The sequence below is a fragment of the Fukomys damarensis genome, unplaced genomic scaffold, assembly GCF_012274545.1.
Source record: "Fukomys damarensis isolate Sample0158 unplaced genomic scaffold, DMR_v1.0_HiC HiC_scaffold_33, whole genome shotgun sequence".
In the NCBI taxonomy this organism is placed as follows: Eukaryota; Metazoa; Chordata; class Mammalia; order Rodentia; family Bathyergidae; genus Fukomys; species Fukomys damarensis.
In genome coordinates, this window is record NW_022900945.1 from 52574613 (window position 1) to 52593947 (window position 19335).

The 19335-nt window shown below is 53.8% G+C and overlaps 2 protein-coding genes across 5 annotated transcripts in view; one reads left to right on the forward strand and one right to left on the reverse strand.

The window, feature by feature from the left end:
- Znf687 (zinc finger protein 687) overlaps positions 1-794 on the forward strand; it is an 8367-nt gene extending 7573 nt beyond the window's left edge. The window contains exon 8 of the mRNA XM_010616545.3: positions 6-794. Coding sequence (XP_010614847.1) covers positions 6-204 — 199 coding nt within the window. The 3' untranslated portion in view covers positions 205-794. The remainder of the gene's footprint in view (positions 1-5) is intronic.
- A 90-nt stretch (positions 795-884) lies between these two features.
- Positions 885-19335, reverse strand: part of Pi4kb (phosphatidylinositol 4-kinase beta) — a 20962-nt gene continuing 2511 nt past the window's right edge. Inside the window, exons 2-12 of one of the 4 annotated variants that reach the window (XM_010616497.2) lie at positions 15715-15759; positions 13113-13340; positions 12050-12277; positions 10230-10339; positions 9583-9687; positions 7823-7946; positions 6376-6641; positions 2899-3031; positions 2605-2725; positions 1982-2044; positions 885-1744 (exon numbers count right to left, since the gene is read on the reverse strand). In XM_010616497.2, coding sequence (XP_010614799.1) covers positions 1563-1744; positions 1982-2044; positions 2605-2725; positions 2899-3031; positions 6376-6641; positions 7823-7946; positions 9583-9687; positions 10230-10339; positions 12050-12277; positions 13113-13340; positions 15715-15759 — 1605 coding nt within the window. In that variant the 3' untranslated portion in view covers positions 885-1562. The remainder of the gene's footprint in view (positions 1745-1981; positions 2045-2604; positions 2726-2898; positions 3032-6375; positions 6642-7822; positions 7947-9582; positions 9688-10229; positions 10340-12049; positions 12278-13112; positions 13341-15714; positions 15760-19335) is intronic. The other 3 variants (XM_010616499.2, XM_010616500.2, XM_010616501.2) reach the window with 3 other exon arrangements.

Sequence of the window (19335 nt, forward strand, 5' to 3'; positions counted from 1 at the left end):
GGGCTGGGGGACGGGGAGGAGGCGGCGTCTCCCCTGTCCCGGGCTGACCCCGAGGGCGCCGACTGCCTGCCCGCTGCTGGAGGCCCGCTGACCTGTAAGGTCTGCGGCAAGAGCTGTGACAGCCCCCTCAACCTCAAGACCCACTTCCGCACGCACGGCATGGCGTTCATCAGGGCGCGGCAGGGGGGCAGTGGGGACAACTAGGCCCCGGGCCTGACCCGCGTCGTCCCCGGGAGCCTGGGTCTCGCTGCTGCCGCCCCTGACTCCCAGATGGGGAGTTTCCCGTCACACTGGGTCCAGTCCCTCCTCCCCAGCCCTGCAGGAAAAGCTTTTGGGGATCATAGTGATTTGCAGCTCCCTTTGGGGTTGGTCCTCGGGTCCTGGCCACACGGGCCCTCCTTTCCTCCCCTCCAAACCCGACACTAACCGCGCTCCTGCTGCAGTGGGTGGGAGGACAGGCCCCTGGTGACCCTGCAGGCAGGCGTGGGGCGGGTGACAGGGCGCTAGCCCTTCACGCGTCCTTCAGGCACCGATGGACACGGACTGCTGTCTCTTCCCCTGGGCTGGGCCCTGCCCTACTACCCCACACCCGGCACTCGAGCTCCTCACCCCTGCAGTGCCTTTCACGTGTCTTTTTCCCCAGAAATCCAGGCGGGGGGGTTGGTGGGGAGGAGTCCTGTGGGGGGGGGTTCAGGAAGAGGAGGGGACAGGCTCTCAGGAATCCTTTATTCTTGTAGTAACAATACTAACTGGGAGGAACCAGACCATTAAAACTGCTCGCGGTTGAACCCCCACTCGGGTCTCTGTAATTTGGTCGATGTGCACTGGGCAGGGAGGGGTGAGTGAACTGGGAGACCCTTCAGGAGGTGGGAACGAACACCCGCCTGCGTGGTGTGCGGTGCCGTTTGTACCCTGGACTCCGCTGCACCAGCCACTGCCCCCAGTGACACAGATGGCTAAGGACTTTATTTCAAACAGAAATTAAAAATAAAAAATTGAGAGCTATTCCCTGGGTGTGAGGGAGGGATCAGGGTAAGTTCCCTATGGCTAGGCCAGTTCCCTCATACGCTGGAGGGACTGTGCTAATTCCCTTCCCTGCCCCATGATGGGGGACTCAGCAAGTGCAAGATCAGATGGCATAGCCCGTTATCAGGGACCTGGGCTAGGGCTCAATCCCAGGGAGGGATGGTTTGGGCAGCGGCATGGCCAAAGCTAACCACAGGACTGAGTCCTAAGTACCAAGGACCTACTCGGTCCCCCTTCCCGGGCCCCAGGACGTGAGGCCGTCCCCTCATTCTCCAGTTCTCCAGGGCGGTGAGTCTTGGGGTCTGTCAGGTGTAATACTGACCGCGGGGCCAGGGCAGCCCAATTCGGGACCCTGAGGCAGGCTCTGCCCCGGACCAGCTCTTGCGGTTACCACATGATCCTTCGTATTTCTCGCCTTCCATTTCCCTCGGGTGGATGGTTGGGTCGGTGGGGTTTCCTGGTGTGGGATTTCTCAGACAGAGGGCCCTCCAGGAGGGCGCTGGATCCCGCGCTGTGCCTGGGCCTGAGGAGTTGGTTCACATGATGCCGTTGGTGAGGTACTGGAAGCCGTCGTAGAGCTTGGTGGTGATGGAGCGCATGCTGCCGTCCACCATCTGCTCTACCAGCAGCTGGAGCTGCTCCTCCGTCATGCTCATGTGGAACCTCTCTTTGAGGTTGCGAATGGTGCTGGAGCCGTGGAAGCAAGGAAGCTGTGAACCTGGGGGAGGAGGTGGGGTTGAGGGTCCTAGACCCGTGTGTCAGGCGTGGAGTACGGAGCTGGGCGTGCCCGGGGAGCCGGTCCCGCTTCAGAGCTCTGGCCCGTGCAGAGGACAGGGCTGGCCCGGTTCCACCCTGTGCAGCCCCACCGTCTCCCCAAGGGCAGAGGAGCAGTCGGGCTCTGAGCGGGGCACTTATCTGCGCGCAAAGCTCTGCCTATGCTACGTCTGACACTCACAGATGACTTGGGCCACCGTCATCACGGGGCCAGACGGGGAGGCTCCTGTGCCACAGCGACAACCTGTGGGGTGGGTGGGTGGGGAGACTGGCAGCTTAGGTCTCCTGTTCCCCTGGCGCCTTGGGGTCGGGGGAGGAAGAAGGAGGCCCAGAGGAGCTGGGAGAGGAGCAGGCAGAAGACTGCGGGGCAGCGAGCAGCGGCGGGGGGAAGCTGGAGACGACAGGATGATCTCAGAACAGGATGGGTGACGGTGGCAGAGGAAGGGGCCTGGGGGGGGCCGGGCCAGGGCAGTCAGCGTCAAAGTGGACCGGGGAGGAGACATCTGAGGTGGCGAAGCCAAGAGTGACGGAGGAGGCAAGGAACTCAGAGTTGGGCAAGGGCAGGAGAGGAGGAGCAGGAGCCTGGGCAGGGGACTTTCTCTCCTTGAGGCTGCCCAGCGGGTGGTTTCTGCTGCCCTCACCACTCCCCCAGACCCAGCTCTGCCAATCAGGAGGAAACGTCGTGAAGGAGAAAAACTGGGCACAGGTCTGAGCTGGGGCCTCCCAGGAACCCCCCACACCCTGACACTCTGGTTCTGGAGGTGGCATCAACTTTGCGGGAGCCCTAAGCACCAGCGCCCCCACCTTGCTGCATGATCTCCACGATCTGCACCACCTTATCCATGTGCTTCCGGGCCGCGATCAGCCCCTGCAGCATCAGCATCTTGTAATAGTTGAACATGTCACCGTCCAGGCCGCCCATCACCTGGGGAGGGGCCGGGGTGCTGTGGGACGGTTCCTCCCGCAGGCCTCTGGTGAAGCTCCCAGAAGTCCTGTCTCACCCGACTTCCGGCTGTCCCCGTTCTGTTCCCTCCACATCCCTCCCTCTCCCAGGGCAAAGATCACAGGGACCCTGGAGCGTGCTCCCTTCCGACTCACGTCTACAAACTCTGTGGTCAGCTTGAAGGCTGATGTCTCAAAGCCCAGGTTTCGGGGTGAGCTGGACAGGATGAAACCGAAGTCGATGTGGATAATGTGGCCTTCTGCGTCCAAAAGGATGTTCCCGTTGTGTCTGAGGAAGGAGAGGGAGGGGAGGGCGGGTGAGCGGGCCTGAGGCTGGAATCCTGGCCGCAGGGCGCCATGCTGGGCTGGGAGTCCCCTGTGTGTCCTGCTGCACAGAACTTCAGGATCTACAGGTAACTGTGAAAAGAAAGCGATCAGAAAAGAAAACTGCTAACAAGCCACAGGGTCTGAAATTGCTGTTATTAACAGGAGAATCAGAAGTTTAAGATTATCTCAATTTCCTGGAAATTACTCTTCCAGAATTCAACTGATCCCAATCTAGTAAGAACCCCGAAGCACATAAAGGCCTCCTGGGCTCCCGCCAAGCCCTGCTAGGTGAGAGGCCTCGCTCACAACCGGTCATTCCTATCAGCCACTGCAAAACACAAGGCCCATGAGGAAGTACCTGGAGGCATGGGGCTGAGGGGACCTTAAATGTAAACTAGTGTGGGGGTTTCCAGAGGAAAGTTTTAAATCACTTTTATGTTAACAAAACAAAACAAAACAAAAACCCACCCCAGGAGACAAACACTACAGGGTGGCTGCAGAGGAAGAAGAGTTAAAGAGAGATAAATCCCAGCCTTTGTGATTCCCACATGTATGGCTGGTGGGAAGAACAGTTAGCATGCTAAGCATGTGAGGCCCGTGGGTCCTCTCACTTCAATAGGGGCTTTGTCAGGCCATGCTGCCTGGGCGTGAGGGCCGCCTTCTCTGGGAGGGCTGGCCTGGTCTCACGAGCGCCCCCTCTGGGAGGCGCTGACCTTTAACTATGCAGATAGATCCTGAGAAGGCCTCTCGTGGGCTCGCGTTTTACAGGTGGGCGCACAGGGACTTCCTTGCCCAAGGGGCCAAGGCAGTTGGCGGGTTATCTTATCTCCAGTCTGGGGCTCACCTGAAGTGAGGGACCCTCCTGGGGACCACACACTGTCGCTCCTTCTCCCCAGTGGCTGACCATTTATATCTGTTCTCTCTTTCTGTTTTTGGTACTGAGGATTGAATACAGGGTCTTCACACCCTTTTTATTTTTAAATGAGACAGGGTATTGTTAAGTCACTAAATTGCCCAGGCAGGGCTCAAACTTGTGATCCTCCTGCCTCAGCTTCCCAGGGTACTGGTATTATATGCCTGTGCCACCATGTCTGGCTATTTTTCTATCCCTTCCACCTCTTCTTTTTCCCTCCTTCCCTCTCTCTCTCCTTTTAAAAAACAAACTCTGAGCCAGGTGTGGTGGAGCACACCTGTAATCCCAGCACTGGGGAGGCTGAGGCAGGAGAATCATTGAGTTCGAGACCAGCCTGACCTGCACAGACAAATCCTGTTTCAAAAATCAAACTAAACCAGGGCTGGAGATTAAGCTCAGTGGTTCCACTGCCTGCCTTGCAAGCTCAAGGTCCCAAGTTTGATCCCTGGTACAAAAAAACCCCAGTAACAAGAAAAACCAAACTAGAAAAATAAGCTCTGGTGGGTTTTATTAATAATTTTGCATGAGCTGGGCATGGTGGCGCACACCTATAATCCCAGCACTCAGGAGGCTGAAGCAGGAGGATCGCTGCGAGTTCGAGACCAGCCTGGGCTACATAGTGAGCTCCAGGTCAATCTCAATTACATAGTGAGACCCTGTTTCAAAACACAAAACAAAACTAAACAACATTTTGCATGCCTGACCCCTCAGTAGGCTGTCCTCACACGCTGGCATCAGTGCAGTGTATCCTCCGTGGTGTTTCCACATGCTGTGCCCGAATGGCTGGGGCCATGGGTGACCAGCCCTGGTTTGGCACAGTCTTCTAGTGCAGACCCACCCAGAGCTGCGCAGTTGTTGGCAAGGAGGCTGGGTTTCATTTTGACTTCTAACTTCAGAGGCTGCTAGTGCCTGCTTTATTGTTACTTCTTTCAGCGTAGTTTTTATTAGTTGACTCTGTGATACACAATGATTACCTTCCCCTTGGGAAGCTGGTTTATATACCACATCTTCATTATTTTCACTTGCTCTCTCTCTGCGTACCCTCATTCCCAGACCTCCTCCTATCTCCACAGTGTACCTCCCTGCTCCAGTCTCTCTCCTGAGTTTTATGTAAGAGACACCATTTCCTTCACTGAACAGTATGGTCTCAAGGTGCATCCGTTTTCCTACAGATGACTTGCTCATCCTGCTTTCTGGCAGAGTAGTGCTCCACTGAGTAGAAACACCAATTCTCTCTGTCCGCTCATTTGCTGATGGACACACAGGCTGCTTCCGAGACTTTGCCCCAGCACCTACTTTACATTTAGTTTTATGAGTTGGAGCCCAGAATTGATCACCTTCTACTGTTTTGATTTCTTCAGTGACCTTTTCTCTTTGTGGCCACCACTGCCTGCCATAGGTGCCAGGAGGCACCTAATCGCGACTGTTCTGTCTTTAAGATGAGCTTTTGCTGTCATTGCTATGAGGCCTCACAGGCTGGCACCAAACTTGCATCTTCTGCCTTAGCCTCCCAAGCCCTGAGATCGCAGACGGATGCCACAGCACCCAGCTCCTTCCCCGCTGAGTTCTTATACATGCTCGCTCACCCGCGCCCCCAAGGATGGGTTCCCGTCTTCCAGACAGGAGTTTCCCGAAGGACAGCCCCACGCCTGGCTGGTACCAGCTTTCCTGCCACACCTTTACTCAGTGCTGGGCTGAGCCCTTGGCGCTGTAGGCCCTGAGTTCAAAACCCTAAGGCTTCAGGGTCAGTGGAAGACTGCACAGAGGCGCCTCACAACCCACGCCCAGCGGTCCTCCCAGCAGAGCCCTCGGTGAGGGTGCGGGTTCACCTGTGGGCCAGCAGGGTGTAATGAGCAAGGTTCTGAGTCACCTGACCCTTGCCAAACGCCTGCCTAGCAGAACGTTCATCCTGCTGGAACGAGAAGTTCGCGGCTGGGGCTTCACCTTCATCTCCACCGAGTCCTGCATTTGTGTTCCTTTCTGCCAAGCCTAAGCCATACCTTGGAGCCAGGCTCCATGACCTCTCGCCTGGCTGCCGAAGGCCCGGTTACACCCAGACACCACCCCACGGAACCCAGGGGCTGGCGCATGCTCGGCGGTGCTAGGCCCGCTTACCTGACTGAGGTCACTGCGTGCTACTCCCCTGCTACCATTTCTCACAGGGAGCGTATGTCCTCCACAGCTCTGTCTGGCCTCTTGGTTCCTCACTCCTCTCACAGACCCTTCATCTCTTTGCTCTTTTACCCTAGTGCTTGTCACTCTGCCCGCTCGGCACATGCTCATTTCGAGGTATCTGTCTCTGCTAAAAGTATGTCCCGTGTTCCCCAACTGAGAGCTGCACCTGGAAGGACAGAGGGGACTTCGGCGAAAGATGAGAGGCAGAAGTCACTCACCTGTCCTTGACTTGCAGCAGGTAGCAGACCAAGCAGTAGCCAGCACAGCTCTGCACAAAATTGCGCTGGGCACTGAGGAACGCCTCGGTGGTGTAACTGCCGTGCTCCTGGAGGAAGTAATCGAGCAAGGACAGCTGGGACTGCTTCTTCACCTGATGGATGGACACGGCATTGACCACCGGTTCAATTACGCCACTGTCAGCCGAGATCACAAGAATCTTGTACGGCTTGATCCAAAGGGGTACTCGCTCTTGTTCCCAGATGGACTGTGAGGAGAGACAGGGCGGTAAGGCACTCTTGTCTTTCTCCGAGAGGGAAGAAGGCCACATTTCCCTCCTCTGACCTCCTCGGTGGCCTTGGATTGTAAAGCGCGTCAGACCCACTGACCTACTGAGAACAGGACTGACAGGAATTCCAGGGTCGACAGAGACAGGAAGCTACTCTTAGGGTTTGTGAACGCAGCTATCACATAGGTAGAAAGGCCGAGAAAGCCAGAGAAAAGGGCAAACCTTACCATCACCTTACAGGCAGGGAGAGCGGAAGATGTAAGGTCAGTTCAAATAAGAAAAGTGACAGGGAAGGGTTTAGGCCCAGAGAAAGCTCTAGAAAAGGAACACATCGATACAAAGAACCACATCGAACAGGCGAAGCTGCTTGCTGCCAAGCCAGGGACTCAGGGATCAATATCCCAGCACAGTGGAATCTACCCATCGCAGACCATTTGGAAAGTTATTTATTTATTTTTGGCACCAGGGATTGAACTCAGGACCTTGCATTTGCGAGGCAGGTGGCAGAACCACTGAGCTAAATCCCCGGGCACCGCCCCCTCCTCCCCCCTTTTTGAGACAGGATCTTGCTGTGTAGCCCAGGCTGGCTTCAAACTCTCTGCGATCCTCCTGCCTCAGCCTCACAAGTGCTGGGACTACAGGAGTGTGCCACCATCCCTGGCTTGGGAAACTGATTTAAAGGAGAAACAAACCTAGCATCCCAAGGTTCAAGGGTCAGAAAACAGCAGGAGCAATTTACATAAGGGCCAACAGAGGTCACTGTGGAGCTGTTCCTGGGGCTTCATTTCCCAGGGAAAGGTAGGCCGGCTGTGGCAGTTTAATCTGCTTCCAACTGAGATGTGGGCTGGAGCTGGTCCTCAGCAATGCTCCCTGCAGCCCCGCCTTCCTGTGTGGTCACTCAGGTGGGCTGGAGTTAGGCTGAGTGCCCTTTCCCCTCCCTCCCTCCCTCCTTTATTTCTTCTGTTTGTGTGTGTGGTTCTGGGGATGGAACCCAGGGCTTCTGAACTGAGCTACATCCCCCCAACCTTTTCTATTTTTTAAGACAGGGTCTCACTAAGACTGTGCTTGAACTTGCAATCCTCCTGCTTCAGCCTCCCCAGTTGCTGTGATTACAGGCATGACCACCATCCCTAGCTCTCTTTCTTCTTCCCTTTCATCACCTGCAGTTGCTTCAGCACCTGGAAGGCCAGCAGCTCCTGACGAAGGTCATCACCACACTTGACAATGACTGACAGGAGCCGCCAGTTGGGCAGATGGCCGTAGGGGGAGGCTTCTCTGATCCGCCTGTTGAGAAAGAAGTAGAGGACATCACGGGTGTTGGCGTCGGGGTGAGGGTGCAGAGGACCCGGAAGTCTGACGGAGTTTCTGGAGGCCGACAGGCAATAAAGATGGTGCTGTCCATGGGCTTACAAGATGAGGGGACTCTTAAGTATTTGTCGGATGGTCCTTCCTGGCAGAACCAAGCTTGCTTCACAGAAATACTGGCATTAACTTGGTGATGACGTTCCTCAGTCCCAGCCTACCTTACAGAGTGGGTTTGCTCTGCTCTTACTGGCTTGTTTGTATCTATTTATAAGCTTTCTAACTTGTCTGTCAATATTCTAATGTTTTAGGGTGCTCACTACACAATGGACAGGATCAGACTTGAATGGACTCTGGATAAATTCAGTCCGAGAGGCGCTCTAAATCTCTGACATTGCTCAAATTTGGCGAGAAGGGTTTATTTTTTTGGTACCAGGATCAAACTCAGGACCTGGTGCTTGTGAGGCAGGTGGCAGCACCACAGAGCTAAATCCCGGCCCTGGTGAGAAGGATTTTGTGATCCTGACTCCAGGCGGATGTCACGTCCCCTCTGCATCGGACACTGACTGACCAGCACTGGGAAAGCTCCCTCCACAGCAGGGGCCAACTCAGCAGTACCTCCAGAGAAGCAAACTCACTCAGAGACGGGGAAAGGGAAAGAGCCGGCGGTGCCAGCCCTACCGTGGTAAGCAGAGCTGCGGAGGTTATGAAAAGAGGGTTCTTAGACACGACCACCTAAAGCAGAAGCCCTTCTAGCAGGTGTAGCTGTTAGCGCCAGCTTTTGACTTTAGTTTTCTTTTGGGTTTGACCTCACAGTCTTTAGTGATAACCTCTTAAGGCTTCCCTTTATCTGTGTTCCAGCTACCTCAGATGGAACCTGCACAGCAATCCCACATGAGAGCCAGCCATGAAATATGTCACTTCAGGGTCTTCAAGACTGAGGGTTTGCCGGCTATGGTGATGCACACCTATAATTCCAGCACTCGGGAGGCCGAAGCAGGAGGATCGCTGGGAATTCAAGGCCAGCCTGAGTTAAATAGTGAGTTTAAGGCCAGCCTGAACTGCATAGCAAGACCTTGTCTCTCAAACAAACAAACAACAACAACAAAAACCCAAACAAACAAAAAGACTGAAGGCTGGACTAAAGCAAAGGGCAGAGCAGTAAATGGTACCCCAAAATAAATCCATTTATATGAGGATTTTTTTTCTTTTGGGACAAGTAGCTTCAAACTTTCTCAGGCTTAGGGCATAAACAGTTACCGCCACCTCTCCTCAGCCCAGATAAAGGGTCAGAAGATGCAGACCATGGCTCGGGAAGTCAAGCCCAATTTCATTTCTTTAGACAAGGGAGGGAGAAGTCCTGGTCCAGGACGGGATGGAAAAAGCCTGAATGCATCTACTGTTCCTCTGTACTCCCTCCCGCTGCCATTCTTGCTATAAAAGACCCCAACACATCTGGACACAGTGAGAGGATGATTTGAGGCAAGTGGACCCTTCCATCTTCCCTGAGCTAGCTTTGAATAAATCCATTTTACAAAGGAAAAAAAAGATGGTGCAGAGAGCAACAGCAATTTCCTTGGACATTTCAAAGGATGAGGGGCCACGCCTCCCTACTCACCGAACTTTCTCCTGCCAGGGCTCTTTGAGAGCAACTGCAGAAGGGTCTTCTGGGTCTCGCTTGAAGGCAGTAGGGGTGTGGGCCAGCTGCTCGGAGAGGCGCCGTCTAGCAGGAAGAAAATACATCATGTGCTTGGAGGAGTTACCCCAGAGCCTCATGCCCGTCTATGCCAGCATTCTCTGCACTGCTCCTGGACTCTGGGCACAAAAAGACAGGAGCCAAGGCTGAGAGAGACTCACAGGAGGAAGTGTAATCAGTGGGACCATGAGAAACTGCAGAGCACCCGCCCTCCCGTCCTCCCACCCACCAGTGACTTGGAATGGGAACGGCCCCAGAATCTGCATTCCCAGCTGATTTCCTCTGCCTGGATTCTGATGCACATCTATTTCTGACCCCACTTTGAGAATCACTGCTCAAATTCTTTTCTCAGGTGTTTTCATCTCTGGGATCTTCTTAAAATTTTCTTTCTTTCTGCAGTAGTTAAAGCAGTCTCAACCTGTACCTTCACAGCCTCGGGTATGATGGTCTTAGGACAAGCACAGAATAAGGAGAGGAGGGGAAAGACGCTGGCTGCCACAGACAAGAGAACAGAGAGAGGCAGTGTCTGAAAGAGAGACAGGAAAGGAGGTGACCTGAGCGGGCCATACCGGATGTCCCCTGCTGCGATGAACACAGGCTCTTTGCTCTCCTGGCTGGTGATGCTGTCCACGGAGAACTGGGAGATGTTGTCACAGCTGTTGGTGTGCACTTCCGGAAGCTGGGGACAGCAAAGCAGGGCGGTCGGCAGTGCTAAGCACGGCCTCCCTCTCTCACCGCTGCCCACCTGCCGCTGCCACTCACGTTCTGCTGTCCCTGTCAGCCTGCTCCCCACACCGGGACCCCAGCTGCACAGGCGGTCACGTGGACCAGCAGCTGTGCTTCCCCAGGTGTGCGCTGCCCGCACTGCTGGTTGAGATGCCTGCTGAAATGCTATACTAGTCTGAGCCAGAAACCTGGGAATGAAACCCGGAAGTCCAAAGTTGTAACAGGTTCCCCGGCGCTAAAGCTGACATCACTGCCATGGCCGCCACTGAGGCCTCAACCTTGAGCCTTGGACTGAGCCCCCCGTGCCTTGGGCTGTTTCCCCCGGGGCTCCAGACTAGATTCTTCTGACCATCTCTTCATCTAAGCCATACAGTTTGGTCTCCCCATTTGTAACTGGACCAGACCCCAAGGCCCCTATCCAGTGTCGCACCTGTCACCCAGTGCTCTTGCCTCAAACAATGGATATTAATGTTTTTCTTAAATGTTTATGTCTAGCCTTCCAAAAGAATGCCCGACATAAAATCCTGCTCCGGGTCTCTGTAGCCGTGGAATAAACGCTGAGTTCCCTTCCGCAGCTGACAAGCTCCTTCCCATCGTCTGGCGGGTGCCAGCCTCTGCAGCCTCATCCCTCACTGTCCCCCCGCGCACCCACGGCCGGACAAATGCTCTTTCGCTCCTGTCACGCCGGCTCCGGCTCCCACTTCTAGTCTCGGTACGGGTTTCCTTTGCCCGAAGGCTCTCTGTCCACTCCTTCCAACATCCTCAGCCTGAGCTGAGAAGTGACTTCCTCCAGGGGTCGCTCCCCACCCCTCCAGCTTCTCCTCCAAACCTGGGCCACACATCACACCTATCTGCCTACTGTTCCCTCCCTCTCTCCCATGAGGTCGCATTAGGTCCTAACTCCTAGGTGGGGCCGTGCTTGTTCGCTAGCACACAGCACACAGCACACAGCACACAGAAGTGACTCGCTGCTCTGTTACCACAAGACAATTTTCTTTCTTTGTTAAAAATAACAGCATTCTATTTCATAAATGAAGTGGCTGGAAAAAAATAATGTCTTTAAAGGAAAAAATGTTTTCTCTCTTAGCAAATTTGTTGCACTAAAACCATGCTGAGAAGTTATGGTATCAATAAAAAGTTGTTGCCTTATTTAATTCTTTTTGTTTTGTTTTTTTGGTACCGGGGATTGAACTCGGGTCCTTGTGCTTGCAAGGCGGGCCACCGAACCGCTGAGCTACATCCCCAGCCCTGCCTTATTTAATTCTTAATTCTATGATGAAATAAAAAACTTTGGTCCTGATTTAGATACAGAGCCAACCTCGTCCTGAGAATAAACTCTGGCACACTGATGACTGTTCATACAGGAAACTGATTCACAATTTAGAAATTAATATTTTGAACATTCGTGAGACAACCTTCTGTAGCGAGGGCCAATGAACACGTTCAGTGAACCGCCCTCATTGCCCTGGTGCTAATGCAAGGCCTCACCTTTAACTTGGGGGAACGAGGCCCACCGAGCGCACCCAGGCCAGAGCCGCTCAGCGCGCGCCGTGTCACACTCGGCACTGGCCCCACCGCTCATCTGAGCTCTCGCCGTCTCGAGCCGTGGCAGGGCCTGGAGGTCAGGGGCTGTACCCTGACTTTACCCCTGCAGTTCCCTCACCTCCACCTGCAGCTCGCCGATGTCGTCCACCGACCAGGCCTCGTCGTCGTTGTCGTAGTTGGGCACGGTGCTGAAGCTGCCGGCCCGCTGCTCGTGGGTGATGCCACATTCGGGCAGATTCTCCACAGACCGAGTGCTCCGGATTCGGTTCTCGGGGATCCGGGCAGGGACGCTGGTAGTGTCGAAGTTTTCACATTCAAGGACTTCCACGTAGATCAGGTAGGGAGCCTGCGGGGTGGTGAGAACAGCACTCGCAGCTGAGCTCTGCCACGACCTCCACGCTCAACTCTGCGCTCCAGCCCGCATCCATCAGCCCCTAATGCTGCGATGCCACGTCAGGGCTGGGGCTGCCACCTGAGTCTCTATGTAAAGAATCTGGGTGAGGCGCTGCACAGCCTTCCAGATGTTCAGCTGGGCTTCAGAACACACAGACAGTGCAGCGGGACAAAGGTTCCAACTGTCAATTATACCTTGGAAGTGAGGCCCAGAAGCCTCTGTCGGCTTGTCCTAAAGACAGGCCCAGGCCAGGCTGGTGGCACACGCCTGTAATCCCAGCATTTGGGTGGCTGAGGCAGGAAGATTGCCTTGAGTTTGAGGCCAGCCTGGGCTACATAGTGAGTTTAAGGCCAGTCTGAACTACATAGCGATGCCCTGTCTCAAAAAAAAAAATAAATAAATAAAATAAAGGGCCCAGGGGAACTGCTGTGGACAAAGACTGGACCAGACTGGGCACTATCCCATGGAGGATTCTAGTCTTCAACAGTTCCTCTGAAAGAAGAATCTGAACCCTTAGTGCTCATTCCTTACAGAAGGCCTAGAGCAGAGCCACCAAGATGACTATAAAGGGCAGCAGGAGGCAAGTTGAAAAGTTCAGGCTCCTTTGTTTGGTCCAGAGGAGCAGCAGGTGGGAGTGATCGTCGCACTGAGGCAGAGCCAGATGGGTACACGCACCTGGACGACAGCAGCCCAGGGTGTCAGTAGGGTTTCTGGGCACATGCACAAAACGTGGACATTCACGGGGGGAAGTGAGGGCGGCACTAGGTTTGGGCCAAAGCCCGCTCACCTTGTCCTTGGAGTTGAGAACCACAGCCTGTGTGTGTGGCACACGGACCACGTGGTGGTCAAAGCCGGCGGTGGGCAGCCAGACTCGGGCGGGGAGCTTATGGTTGAGCAGGGAGAGCTCTGAGATCAGCCGCTGTGTTTTCTGCTCTTTGGTGGGGAGCGTGGCCAGCCGTTTGCCGATTGCCATGAGGGACTTGATGAATTCTCGCTCAGGGGCCAGTCGGACAGGCTAAAGGGGGTTGGGATGAAACAAAAGATGGTGAAAAAACTATACAAAAAAGTAGCCCGCACCCTCATCATCCTGGCCCTGCTGGCCAAGGACCCCAGTGTCAAGAGAAACTTTTCCCACGGTAGGTAGGAGAGTCCGCCTGCCCCTCTGCGCTCCAGCTGCGTATGGAGCTGTCCCTCCAGCCGTCCCTCCCCGTGGACTTCTTGAGAATGAGGGGCCTGCGTCCAGGGGTCACCCCTCTTCTCTTAGACTTGTGCTCTTCAAGGACGTCCCTAGGCTTGGGGGCAGGCAGGGGTAGTCTCTAGAGAGGGTGTCCAGGGCCGGGCCGGGCCGGGCCTAGAGGGGCGCTGCTTGCTCTTGAGATGCCTCACTCGCCCAGACAAGGCTGGCCCTCCCCGCTCGGGCCCCTGGGCTGGGTCTCAACTGAGGGGCCCCCTCGGGCCTACAAGGCTGGGGAGGGAGTGCTAAACCAGCATTTCCCCTTTCCAAGGTGGAAGACCTCTTCATCCAAACTACTTGTGGCTTTCCATGGCATTCCACAGTCTTGTCCGTCCCACAGTTTCTCATAAGGGCTCAGTGCACATGCAGGAGATGAGGAAATGAGCAAACTTTGCATTAATGAGGAACAACCAATAATCAGTGGGCAAAGGAAAAGCAGATGGGGGGAGGGAGGCACGGAGGGTGGGTGGAGAAAGCAACTGCTCCTTTCAGCCCTTGACCACGGCCCTGAAGGCCCCTCTCAAACCCTTCCTCCTTGGACCCTCTTCCTGAACCTCTCAGTGACCAGGCTCCTCCTAAGGGTACCTACCCTGCTCTGAGCCTGGCTGCTCTCTCCAGCCCTTCAGTCATTCCCGGAAAAAGTGGTCAGTTTGGATGGAGAGTGCGGTGGGGTGCGGGAAAAGACGGACTCAGCTAAACATAAAGAAGGCTCTGTTCCCAGTCTGTCCTTCTACCACAAAGGGTATTTTACCAAAACAGCCGCCTCACTCCCCGTTCCTGCTCTTCAGCGAGAGAAGAACATTACCTCTTCTTACAGAAATAGCATTTCACTCACCAGGCTTTTCTCTTCCTTTCTGAGTGTGTCTTGCTTAGTTTCCTGATTGAGAATGTCTACCCTCACTCCCTCACACTGCAAAGAAAGAGCTGCTTTTGAAAACTAGGCAGTACCAGGTCCACTGCGCATGTGTGACAGAGCCAGGGTGCAAAGGACAGCTGTCTCGCAGCCTCTACCCCACCATGGGAGGAGGCGGGCTGTCCCAGAGCCACACACAGTAACGAGGAGTCAGGAATGCTTTAGGGGGCAAAGTTGAAAAGAGAGAAAGAAAAGGAATACAATAGGTCTGAGCTTCTGTGATCCCTAGAAATGTCCTGGAGGCCTAACAGAGAAAGAGAAGAAGGGGAAACTGGAAGATTCACTCCATCCCGATCCCCTAGTCCATGCACTCAGGGCCAAGAGGTCTCCTTTCCAAGGACCTTCCACCCCAATGAATCCATAGCGCTCTCAGATCAGAAAAGCAGAATCTCTTCCCACCCTAAGTGATGTGAGTATATGTTGGAAATGTGACCCCCGGCCTCCAGAGAGAGGCTCTACTACATGGGAGGAGACAGGAATAATGACTGAAAGGGGATTAGCGCAGAACACAGAAAACTGATTGGGTAGACAACAAAAAGGAAAATAAAATCAGCCAAACTCCCAGAAGGTCCAGCATTTCCTCTCACGTCTTTGCCCAGCAACAAAGTCCAAGACCCCGTGGGACTAGAGGGTCCAGGATAGCGCAGAAGGAGTGAGAAAGGAGAACGAAATTAAGGAGCGTCCTGGGAAGTGAGCTGGGAAAAGGGAAGAACTCAGACCTGGAAGAAAGGTGGTTGAAGTTAAAAAAGAAAACCAGTTGTGGGGAGGCAGAACTTTCCTTCAGGTCCAGGCCTATTTGCTTTTGGAGTTGGCTCACCCAGAACAGGGCCTCGAACTTAGACGACTCAATAAATATTTGATGGCCTGATGGCAAAAGCCATAGGGAAAGGAGTCCGGGCAGGAGACACGGGATCCTGCGGGTTTCTGCCAAGCAGTTCTTGGCTCTAATCCAGGAGTGAATTCTACCTCTCTCCCAGCTGTTTCCTCCAGAGCCCGGGGAGCTGGGAGCTGAGAGTTGTGGCAACCCCAGCTGTCTCTGAGACAAGATCAACCAAGCTCATCCCAGCCTGGGCTCAGGGCCCTGGCAGCGAAGGTCAGGGGGCTCCTCTGGGAGACCTGAGAGGGAGAAGCTGATCTCCCAGAAATTAAAGGGGCTTTTGAGCTCCGGCCTAGACCTGGGACGGAGAGGAAATGCGGCCACAGGGGGAGCCTGCCACCCAGTCCCAGCCTGGCCCCACTTACGGAACTGAATGAATTATCAATACTCTCGGTGCTGGAGGAGAGCTCCTGGGAAAGGGCCAGAGGGCGAGGGGAGGAGGAGGGGCAGGGAGGGAAAGGAGAGAGACAAAGGCAAAGAATTTAGCTCCACCTTGGACCAGAACTGCTTCTCCGGTGCAGCCCTTTGTGCATTAATGAAAGAAAGCCAGCCCAGAAACGCCACTAGCCCAGACCTAGACCCTGCAGGAGACCTGGGAGGCAGCCCAGACCTCGAGGTCGAGGTCAGAGGAGCTGAAGAGGCAGGGAGGCTCCTTCACTTTGTTCCTGCCAGGACAGATCTTTCTGAAGTAATCTTCCTTTTAAGATGACACCTAAAGCTGAGATCCTGGGGCAGTAACTGCACTGCCAAGTTTGACTGTTCTTTCTCTTCACCTCTGACAGGCTGTCAGCCAGCCCCTTCTCCGTGAGGACAGCAGAGACTGGATTTAACAAGCTGCGTGACCCTCACACTGGAAGCCCCAGGCTCCTCTGGCTTCTTAGAAATCTCAGGGAATAAAAAGAACTACTTTCAGTGCCAAGCACATATCCCTCCCCTTTAATCAGCCTTGTTATCACCCTGGGAAAACTTATCCCAACCTTGAACTTGGGTGACGAAGGGCACCCCGAGCCCATGAACTTGAAACCTGTGTGCTGGGTGCGGGTAGAAGTTAAGGACACATCAGTCAAGCATCTATCAGGCGTCCTAGCAGGCTACTTCACATGATACTCAATATATTACAACTTTTTTTTTTTACTTAAGTTGGGGAGTTAGGGTCTAGCTAAATCCATCTGAGAAGATGACAGCCCAGGGCAGCAGCTATTCTAGTTTTAGCCCAGGGGAATAATCTTTTTTTGTTGTTGTTTCGGGGATTGAACTTGGGACCCTGCATTTGCCATGCAGGTGGTGGAACCACCGAGTTAAATCCCTGGCCCCCAGGGCACTAATCTTACACATCGCCCCATTCCTGTGTCATAGCGGTGTCTGGGGGAACAAAACGGGGAAGTTCTGCGGCAGTGCTCATGTGCAGGGACACCCTGCGTCTTCCCAACACGGTCTGCCAGGGCAGGGAGCAGGGGCAACGTCGTACAAACATGCAGGAGGGGAGGGGCCTGGCCTTCAGAAGGCAAAGTCCTTCCAGGCAGGAAAGCAGTGGGCGCTGAGCTTCTACTCTGCTGGTGTTTCAAGCACTGACTTAATTCACTTCCACAGTTTAAATACTACTTTAGCTGGCGGTCTTATTGTCAAGTCTTTGCTGAACCATCTGGGCAGAAAAGCACATTAAAGGAAAAGCCACACTTGGAACCATTCCTTGGATAGAAGTGGGAGGGCGAACTGGACAGTAAGGGTGCCCATCTCAGTGGTTCAGTTTCTACCTGTAGGCTGGCTGGGGAGGAACAGCACAAGAGACGTTAGCTCCGTGGACATTGGTGCAGGGGGTTTTCTCACAGACAGGTTCCTGCGGAGGAGCGAACAGCCCTGTGAGGAGGGAGCTGTATCGTGACCTGCTCCCCTCCTCCTACTCCCTGGGCTTGAGTCCCTCAGACTGAGTCAGCTGCAGGGAATAAGGCTGAGGCCCAGAGGCTGACATCATACCATATCAGGCTGGAAGGCCCAGAGGGCTTCCAATGTGACATGCAGCAGATTTCTCTGTACAAAGGTTGCAGTCCTGAAAAGACAAAGCTGGTCTACTCAGGGTGTCGTGCAGGGCAGGGATGGGGCAGGGACGGCATCCAAATCACTCTGTTCCTTGCATCCCTCACTCTTTGCCAAAATATTTATCAGGTGGCTGATAAGTGCTTTGAAAAAAAAGGGATTTGGGAGGAACAGTGAGAGATGGGAAGAATCAGTGCTACAGCCCTCTGATGTGGAGGTGTGAGAAGATTCCTCAAGAAAAGAAAATGGAAACTTCTGTGAGATTTGGGCAAGAAGAGCTCTTCCAGGAAACCCCAGGCGGGAAGCGAACTGCAGCAGCCCCTGGACCTCCCCCTGTAAAGCCCCGCGTCACTCTCTGAAGCTTCTCCACTGTAGTTGAGCATGGGATTTAAACTCAGAACTCAAAGGAAAAGCAGAGAGCAGGAGTAGAGTGTCAGGACCCACCTGGAAATTCCCCTTCTAGAATGTATCCGCTCTGGCCTTAGAAAATTCTGTTTTTCACTTGAGTAAGGTGTCTATTTCCCGGTTATGGGCAGGAAACACCTTTTCAAGAGAGTCACAAACTAATCAGTTCCCTAGATAGTGGGGATTTCATATCACCCTATCAGTTCCTACAGAAAAGAACTGCATTTTGTTCCCCATCCTTTGCTGACTTTAGAACAGGACTTTACTCACTGGACAAGATCGGTAACTAGCTGCTGAGAGAACGGATGCTGCGTGACAGGGGGAGGAAGAGCCAGTTCTCTTGGTACCCGGGTGGGGGACAAAGGCCCTGACAGACATAGATAATTTCCAAATGCCAAGGAGGGTGAGGGGACCCTGTGCTGGGGAGGTCAGTGCTCAGAAACTGAGTGACATTAACGTTTATGTTCTCTTTCTTGTTCACATATTCGGAGGAGTCACAGTGGATTCAGGTGTCTCGTTCTGCCTGCATCAGATAACCCAGGTAGGCCTGGGGATGAGGTATCTCCTTTCTTTCTTGGATCCAGTGACCCCAGATAAGGAGCCAGGCTGGGGAGAATGGCCGCTGGAGTGCTCACCCACAGAATACCTGCCATTCTGAGGTATCCACTGTCCTGGAGCAGAATACCTGCCAGGAAGAGGGATCCAGGACCAGCACAGGGCACGAGAAGCCCTAAGGCCTCTGCTTTTCTGGACTAAGATGAAGACTACAAAATGGATACAGAAGAGAGACAAGCCTGACAAAGAATTCCCTTTTGGCTGCTCACAATTGAACTGTTGCAGATCGGGCTCCAAGAGAAGGCAGCTCTTCGTGACCTCAGTTCCATCAGAATTTGGAAGATTCTTCTTGCTCTGCAACAACCTGCCTTCATGGCCTCTGGGCTCTGCTGCCAGGCTCAGACAGAAATGAAAATGGTCTATTCTGGTGCCAAGAACAGCCTGGGCTTTGTGCATGGGTGTGGAAGTGTAGATGGTCATTGCATGGGCTGTTTTACCCCAGAGGCTTCTGACAGCTGCGATCTGGGGACGTAGATGCTGAGAGACAGTGAAGGCAGCTCAGCTGGATGACTGTGGGCATGGGCTGAGGATCTGGGTGCTCAGGTGACATTCCCCAGTTCTAGGACCTGTCTAAACCTCAGTTTCCTCATTGGTAAAATAATACATATGTCTGTAATGCTTGATGTGAGAATTAAATGTAAAGTACCTGGTATGATGCGTGTCAATACCAGCGCTCAATAAACACTAGCAGCACTTTTACCATTATTAAATTATCATAATAAATAACACATTTCCAGAGAGAGCACGATGTCTAGTTTATCTCTCTTGTTTTTCCCTTCCCAAGTCACTGACTTCCCTCTACTTGAAGGAGTCCCACTGTATCAAAACATGGGTGAGGGCCGGGGATTTAGCTCAGCGGTTTGGTGGCCTGCCTCACAAGTGTAAGGACCCAAGTTCGATCCCCAGTACCAAAAAAAAAAAAAAAAAAAAAA